Source organism: Crocodylus siamensis, chromosome 3, assembly GCF_052110815.1.
Source record: "Crocodylus siamensis isolate JL-2025a chromosome 3, ASM5211081v1, whole genome shotgun sequence".
NCBI lineage: Eukaryota > Metazoa > Chordata > Crocodylia > Crocodylidae > Crocodylus > Crocodylus siamensis.
In genome coordinates this window covers 99092361-99101085 of record NC_143397.1, presented here as the reverse complement: position 1 = coordinate 99101085, position 8725 = coordinate 99092361, and the positions used below count along the sequence as shown (strand labels likewise).

Below are 8725 nucleotides of genomic sequence, written 5' to 3'. Positions count from 1 at the left end.
AGCTGATATCCAGCCCTAGTATGCATACATTCCTTCAGTAGTCTCCAATAGATGATTTGACCTTCTGTTGCTACTACAATGCCTGCAAAAGGCTGAAGTGTGAGCCTTGGATCATACAAGTGGCTTTCCTCTGGACTCTCTCAAGCTTCTCCACATCCTTCCTGAAGTGGGGGGCCGAAAACTGCACACAGTACTCCAGCTGCGGTCTCACCAGGGCCGAGTAAAGTGGGAGGATGACTTCCCTTGTTTTGCTTGAGATGCATTGATGGATGCACGCCAGAGTTTGGTTAGCTTTGCCAGCCACAGCATCACATTGGTCTCTCATATTCATCTTGTGGTCAATCAAGACTCCCAAGTCCCTTTAGATCATGGTGCTAGTGAGCCTGTAAGTATGTTGGAGATTCTTCCTACTGAGGTTGAGCACCTTACACTTCTCTGCATTGAAGGCCATCAGTTTTGGGTCAGCCAACCTTGAGAGCATGTCCAAGTCAGCTTGTATCCCTAGCCTGTCCTGTGGTGTGACCGCCCTTCCCCATAATTTGGTATAATCTGGCAACTTGGCCAGTTCACATCTGACTCCTGAATCCAGATCACTGATGAAAATGTTAAAGAGTACTGGCCCAAGTACCGAGCCCTGAGAGACTCCACTGATCACCCTGTGCCACGTTGATTTTCTCCCTTCAACTAGTACTCTTTGGGTCCAACCCAGTAGCGTAGCCAGTTGCCTAGCCATTGTACTATATGATGATCAAGGCCACAGTTCCACAGCTTAACCATGAGGACATCATGGAGAACTAGGTCAAAGGCTTTCTTGAAATCCAGTTACATGATGTCCACATCATCTCCCTTGTTCAGGACACATGTTACCTGGTCATAGAAGGTGATGAGGTTGGTCAGGCAAGACCTGCCAGTCACAAAGCCATGTTGGCTGGCATTTAGAAGCTTGTCTTCTGTTAGTCTGGCGTTGACGGATTGCTTGACAATTTTCCAGGGACAAATGTCAGACTGATTGGTCTATTGTTCCCCGGGTCATTCCTCCTCCCTTTCTTGTAGATAGGGGCCATGTTGGCTCTTTTCCAGTCATCAGGGACCTCACCCGAGCATCACGAATTTTTAAATATCTCTGCCAAGGGGGATGCAATGATGTCTGCCAGCTCCTTCAAGACTTTTAGGTGCATTCCATCTGGACTGGTGCATTGTGAATGTCCAATTTCTCAAGGTGTTCCCTCACCTGGTCCACTCGATTTTGGGCCCGTCGCCTGCTCCCAGATTGGTTTCTGCAATTCCTGACAGTGTGATCCTGAGAGGGTGAAAAACCTGTGCAAAAAAGTCATTTAGGAGATTGGCCCTTTCTTGGGTGTCAGATGTCAGTTGCCCCACTGGATCTTGCAGGGGTCCAATGCTGTCTTTGTTCTGTTTCCAACTTCCCACATATCTGAAGGAGGACTTTTTGTTGTCCTTGAGACATTGCTGAGGGGGACTGTGCTTCATAGGCACTACCATATGTTTTATTCAAGTGGTCTACATTAACCTATTCTTGTGGTAGGTTCCCATCAGTATGTTTGCCCATTGTGGGCCATATGTTCTAATAGTCATGCTCAGTGTTGGCTGCATTTAATCAATAGTTGGTGTCCAGTGCTGAACAAACACTGCTGCTGGCAGCAGTTTAATGATAGATAATGTATTAAGTGAGATTTCTTTGTATGCAATTACAAGATGAGGGGCCTTTTCCCCCATGCCAATTAAGGGAAAAAAACTTATCTTGTATTTGAGGTTTTGCTGTTCTCATATGGCAAGCTAGATGTGCACAGTTTGCCCTTAGAATTTTGGCAATCTATCTTTTCTTCATTATAAATGTCAAAAATAATTATTTACTGTATTTCCATATCGGATGGAAAATATATCTTGGAAAAAGTTGAGAATGACTAGCTTCTCAAAATTACTCAAGGGTAATTAGTCATCATTACCAATACCCCTTCAAGAGACAAATTAATCAGATTTTACTCTAAATCCCTTTCTCTGGCTCTTGCTCATTCTAGTGGTCCACTTTTGTAGGGAGTTGTATTCTTAATGTACTCATTTCTTGTTCCTTTCATGGCCTTGTTCTGACTTTCCATGTTGTCTTATCCAACTGAATTATGAAGTAGGCTTGATGTTTCACATAGTATAACTTTATCTGTTAATCATATTCTCTGTACTAATAAAACTGTTCTTATAGGAGATTGCAAACTGACCTTTCTAGACCTCCAGACTTCTCTTTAGCTTATCGTGGAGAAGAGCTAATAGATTGTAATGGAACTGTAAAATTCACAGTGTTTTTGATGACAATGGGAATATTATAGAAAAGTAATCATTTGTTTATGTTGGCTAAAAATCATGTATATGTCAGCATTAGTCCTTAAACATAAGAAAGACATTTACAAATCTGACAGAAAAGCAATATGTGGTATATGCTAATTAATTTTCTAAAATGGATTACCTTAAACCATACAGTCACAGTAATATTTTATTTTTTTAAATTTTACAAAAAATGTACATTTTCCTTTTTTTCAAGCCACCATATGTTAACATACCCGTAGGATATATTTGTTCCCATTTCCAAACTTTTTTGATTGAAAATCAGTTTAATTCTAAATAATTAGGCTAACATAATTCTCAGAAAACTGCACACCCATGTTTACATTTTCTTGCTGAACTTTGTCACTTTACTGCTGGCATTTATTTTGCTAGTAATTTACATTTTATCACCAGCTGGTAAATTATCTAAATGCACATTATCATGTAGTCTGTGCAGTACATTTTAGGAATTATATCATCAGAATATACAAGTGTTAGGACAAGAAATTTGTATCGTTGTTTTATAACTTTTTTTATTTCTGCTTGAAATTTCATTAAAAATTTTCTTTTACAGTACATGCAGGTGGGTAGGAATAAGTTTGAATTAGTTAGGTCTAGTGTGCAGCCAGAAGTCCTCTGTCTCTTCAGCAACATACAGCAAACCTTGGTTCAGTTTCCAGTTTCTACCATTTGCTCTTAGAGCTGGTAGAAAAGGGGAGGTCTGTGGAACTCGCATACTTTGTCTGTCATGCACATGAGAGAGTGCATTCAATCAGTAACATGTTTTGTTGGATTTTGATGGATCCTTTTTGGGGGAAAAAATACACAGGGGAGCATTTTTTGCTCTCTGCTTGAAAGGAGCAGGCAATTGTAGTAGGAGAAGGCTTGTGTGTTCTACTGTAGGGGGTTGACATGACTGAGTTGGTTATATGTCAGTAATTAGGTCCTTTCAGAGGAGGCATCCATGCTAGTGCCTTTTGCTTTGCATTCCTTTCTTTTCCATTTTATTGCAGCTAGCACAGGAGAGCTCATTGACTCCAAAGAGCTGTCAGGAATGCAACTAACCAGCTATGTTCCTCTGCCAGCCTCCCCAGTTAACAAACATCTCTGGTTTGTCAGCTGAGTTCCATCATTACAAACCAGGGCCAGATCCTCTAACTGAGTAGTGGCAGTGAGGCTGGCAATGCATTGCTAAAGTTCTAGAAACTGAGGCCAGGGACAAATTACATATAAACTGATATAAGTGATTAGAAATTGTTCAAATCGGTAACACACTGGAAATTCAGTGCACATAAACTGCTTTCAAAATGGCAGAAACTGGTTTAAGAGAAACCTGTATGGATGTAGTATCAGGCTTAGCTGATTTAGATTAAATCACTTTATTGAACTTTTGTCCCAGATCTGAGAGACATCTCTAAGTGGGACAGGGAGCATGGCTGTGGTAACAAATAGGTCTAGCCTCCTCAGTAATATTCTCCAGTATGTGTTTCTGCTATCTACCTTTGCCTTTTCCAAACATCTGTCCTAGTTCCAGGTCATGGAAATCTCCCTCCTCCCAAATTATCATCTTTATACTGTCAGTTAGTATCCTACTCATTACTCTGCGCTCCTTTTTCAGATTTCTTTTTTTCTTTCTCTGCATGCTACCCATTCCTCCTTAGGCTCCTCAGTAGTCCTCTCATCCTCCTTATTTTTGTGCTGTTGTTTGTGGGTCTTGTCGGGGAAAACCGAAGGATCGGGCCCCAAGGTCACGGTGGGCCGGGGTGGCAATTAGATACGGACAGGTGGGATTAGCGGCGTAGAGTCTGGAGTTAGGGACTCGGAGCGGATTTAGGAAGAACAGGTGAATTTATTTGACTTACGCTTCAGGCGTAGGCAGAAAGGTCTTCAGTTACAGTTTGAACACAAACAAACAATTAACAACAAAGGGGTCTGTTGGCCCACGAGGTTCAGTCCAAAGACCTAGTCCCAGGGCTGGTCAACAGCTCATAAATGGGGATCACAAACAACAAAAACGAACTGTAACACGGTGATGATGAACCGCGTGACGCCAGTCCACAGCAATGGACAAATCGGGTGGTCGTATGAAAAGCCGAGGTCAGGAGCCAGAAGGTGATGCAGCGGAGACGTCAGTTGGAGGGGTGAGCAGAGTCGTAGTTGGTGAAGAAAAGCCGAGGTCGATGGTCCGGAACCGGGTTAAACAAAGTCCAGAGGGTGATCCGAAATCGTAAGCCGTTAATCAGTTCGAAAGGTAAGTCAGGAAGCCAGATGAACGTAGTCAAAACCGTAATACAATAAGCAATAAGCCACCGAAGGAGGAGATCAATAGGCCCTGAAGCCTGACTCAGAGAACAGTCCCTGCAGCAGCAGCCTCTGTCTCTGGTCCACGCGATCTCCCCCCGAGGGAGGGGCTCACAGAACTTTTATATCAATTTAGTAGCCAATCAACGTGCTCTCCGCAGAGAAATTTCTAGTCCGATTACCTCATGTCAGGTTCTGACTGAGCATGCTCTCAGTCAGAAGCTGACACAATCTGAGCATGCGTCTGTGGGGAAAGTAGGTCAGCAATGATTGACAGCTCCGCAGGTCACCCAGGGGGCAAGGACTGGGTGAGCCTTGGAAATTTCCACTCACAGCTTCAAACTGCGCATGTCAGTTTAACCTCTTCTGTACTGGCAGCATACTCTCAAAAATTTCCATGACATGCCCCCTTGCTGTCAGCACAGAAGCTAGATGACCGAATTATACCTCCTCCCCGAAGGAACCATCGTTCCCAAATCTTTCATGCGTGGGAACGGTAGTATATACATAGGCTGACAATTTTACAATGACAAATCCGAAATATATACAATATACAATAATTAGTCCAAAATCCTTGGGTCTGGTTGCCATGGTGTCCGTCAGCTCTAATGGTGTCTGGTGATCTCATCTCCAATGAAATATGAGGGTCGCAAATGGTCACGAATCTGAAACAATAATAAACAAATCGGCAGAACAGGTTCTTTCAAAAGGAACTATATACACTCAATACTACGGGCCTAATCTGCGCTATTAGTGACTGCCCTTCTGGTTAGCCAATTGTGATGGGCCAACACTTTCTTCCCGCTGTCTTCAAGTTCTATTAGGTAAGTATTTGGATACTCTTCGGCTTCTTGTACTCCTTCAGTCAAAATAGTTTCCGTTACGGTAAGTTTCATGTTCAATACGCTTGGGTTTTCTTGGTTTTGTTTCGATTCGTTTCGTGTGGTTTCGTTACGCTTCAGACTTTGTTTCGTTTTGGTACGTTTTGGTTCAGTTATCACGGTTTCTTCAAGTTCGGTTTGTGTTCTTCGCTTTACTTCAGTTTTTTCATTTCGTCGTTTGGATTCGCTTTGAGTTTCGCTCCGTGTAGAGTCGTTACGCTTTGGTTCGTTTCGTTCTGGGTTACGCCGTTTCAGTTCGGTTTGTCCGCTTAGTTTTGCTTCATCACGTTTAAGTTCGCTTCGTTTCAATTCGTTAATCGTTTCCTCGTTTGAGTTCGGTTTAGGTTCGTTTCGCTTATGTTCGCTTTGTGTTACTTTGATTTTTGAGTCCGTTTGTCGCTTTTCTGAGCCGGTCAAGCCATCGATCGCCGGACTTACGCCGATGGCGATTACTCGTTTTTTGGCTTCTGTCTCTCAATGAACCCTAAAGCTCTGGCGAGAGCTCGCTGTCCTTCATCTCTTAGGGCTCTCAGTTGTTCCTTATTTAGGCCAGATTTTTCCAGAAGGAACCCAAACATTGCTCTTTCTAGAGGGGTCCTCTGGGGCGGTGAATAACTTGTACGGGCTGGCGGCGGAGAAGATCGAGAGTAATATTTTCTTGTTTCCTGTGGTGACACTCGAGGTGGTTTCCGTTGGTTCTTATCAGTAGTTTTTTGATTGGGCTCAATCATGTGTACATATCTTGATTCCCGTTTCTCATCCCTGTCAAAGCTTACACTCTTTTGATGTCGTTGCTTCTCCATGGCTCCTCTTAACTGGTCAAGCTGTCCCAGAGTGTGTATCACCGGTCCATTTACTGATGTGCTTAGTAATAACCTCGCGGTAATACTTTGGTTCCCACCGTAGATTTCAGTGGCGGCATCGACCGCTTCTTGTAAACAAGGTACATCCCCAGATGACAGTACATATCTGTGTGGCCATGCCCCCTGCACCTGAGCAGGTGTCAAATTCAAAGCTTGGTGGGCTGGGTTCCACATGGCGTATGACGCTCCAATCACTGTATACACCAGTGAGGTAGCACTTGCACGACCCGCATGTCCCTCGTGCCAGGTGTGGATCTTCCTCTGAAGTGCCTCAGTAACCAGAGCTGGAATGGGTATTGGCCAATAATAGTTGGCCAGCACTGGCACCAGGTCCACTACTTTAGCTCGGCTCCAAGCTGAATTGCGCACGAGCTGCAAGGCTTCATCTTGGTTGATTGTCTCACCCCCTGCTTCTGCTACTAGACATCCCAACCAGGCAATCGGTGTTTCATCGTTTCGTATGCCGGTTTCCTTCTTCAACTCATTCATCTCAGAACGCGTTCTGGTTCGTGTCGTGATGGTCTATCTTGTCTGACCCTGAGGATCAGTTACCCATTTTTGGACTGCAATGGGAAAAGCAGACACTAATTCTTCGGTGTAATCGTTGTGTTGTTGGCTTGGTTTATTTCGTGTTACTCTTATGAAGTCGTTCTCAGCTTCATCAGCACTTATGGTTTCGTTTGTATAATTCATCTTGGTTACTGGTTTAGTCATTTCTATTAATCCGTTGCATGTGTTTGTTCCGATGGTACTCGTCTTAATCGTTAAGCTTCTTGTTGTTACATCATTCGTATCGGTTCCAATAGTATTCGTGCTTACTCTTGATTTCCTTATGGTTACGTTGTTAGTCTTATCTTCGCTTGTTGTTTCAGTTGTTTCCGTTCCTGTGCTGTACTTAATTACTTTGTTGCAGTCTTCGTTATCTGTTTGGGTGTAATTCTCCCGTACGTCCTCCTGGTGGCGCTGGCTGACGTACGGAGGTGGTGGCTTGCGTACAGCAGGTGGCGCTGTTGCGGGAGGCCGGCTCTCAGTGGGCAGAACCATAGACGGGGTTTTTCCGGAAGGCGGGCTTGGGATGGGTGGAGCTGGGCGTCGTGACGTCAGCATTGGTTTTGGCGCGCTGACAGTTTGGTCGGCGCCATCTTGTAATGGCCGCTCGGCCAATTTTTGTGTCACAGCTCTGGTTGCTGCCATGAGCTGGGCCCTAGTGTCAGTAAGCTCCCTCAGTAAGACAACGTACTCCCGAAAAAGAACATTTATTATACGGCCTTTCTTCCACCGGGGTCCCGACCATTTTATTTTTCTGCCGTCCTTCTCCAGGCACTCTCGTAGCTGGACCAAGAGTTCATGCCCCCTAGACCCGATAGCAAGGGTCGGGCAGTTAAACCCGTCAGGAGGGGTATCCTCACCACCCTCCTTCACATACTTTATACACCGGGCGAATTCTCGGTCCGGGCCTGAGGTTGCCATGCCCGAAGGTTTCTTATGGGCCAGGGCTACAGTCCCGGTCTCCCCCCTTGGGCGGTAAACGGCCCGAGGGTCCTGGATAATACAACCCAGCGCACTTGGGGTGAGCCGAACGGCCCATTCTTCCCCACTTTCTCCCCGGAGGGACAGGTACCCGCTCACAGTTCCTTCAGCCGGTGCGGCCTGATGGAACGCGATGTGGTCCCATAAGTCCTCGGCACCGATGGTCTGCCGGACTCGGTTGCTCCATGGGCAACTCCTTATAATCTCCGACTCCAATACACCTCCCATTGATCCTGTTCATGACGCCATGTCGGGGAAAACCGAAGGATCGGGCCCCAAGGTCACGGTGGGCCGGGGTGGCAATTAGATACGGACAGGTGGGATTAGCGGCGTAGAGTCTGGAGTTAGGGACTCGGAGCGGATTTAGGAAGAACAGGTGAATTTATTTGACTTACGCTTCAGGCGTAGGCAGAAAGGTCTTCAGTTACAGTTTGAACACAAACAAACAATTAACAACAAAGGGGTCTGTTGGCCCACGAGGTTCAGTCCAAAGACCTAGTCCCAGGGCTGGTCAACAGCTCATAAATGGGGATCACAAACAACAAAAACGAACTGTAACACGGTGATGATGAACCGCGTGACGCCAGTCCACAGCAATGGACAAATCGGGTGGTCGTATGAAAAGCCGAGGTCAGGAGCCAGAAGGTGATGCAGCGGAGACGTCAGTTGGAGGGGTGAGCAGAGTCGTAGTTGGTGAAGAAAAGCCGAGGTCGATGGTCCGGAACCGGGTTAAACAAAGTCCAGAGGGTGATCCGAAATCGTAAGCCGTTAATCAGTTCGAAAGGTAAGTCAGGAAGCCAGATGAACGTAGTC

General features: G+C 45.3%; 1 protein-coding gene across 1 annotated transcript in view; it reads left to right on the top strand.

Annotated features, from left to right (window-relative positions):
• Positions 1–6554: 6554 nt before the first annotated feature.
• The window catches only part of SHOC1 (shortage in chiasmata 1), a 99524-nt gene continuing 97353 nt past the window's right edge, over positions 6555–8725 (top strand). Inside the window, exon 1 of the mRNA XM_090037653.1 lies at positions 6555–6593. Coding sequence (XP_089893779.1) covers positions 6555–6593 — 39 coding nt within the window. The remainder of the gene's footprint in view (positions 6594–8725) is intronic.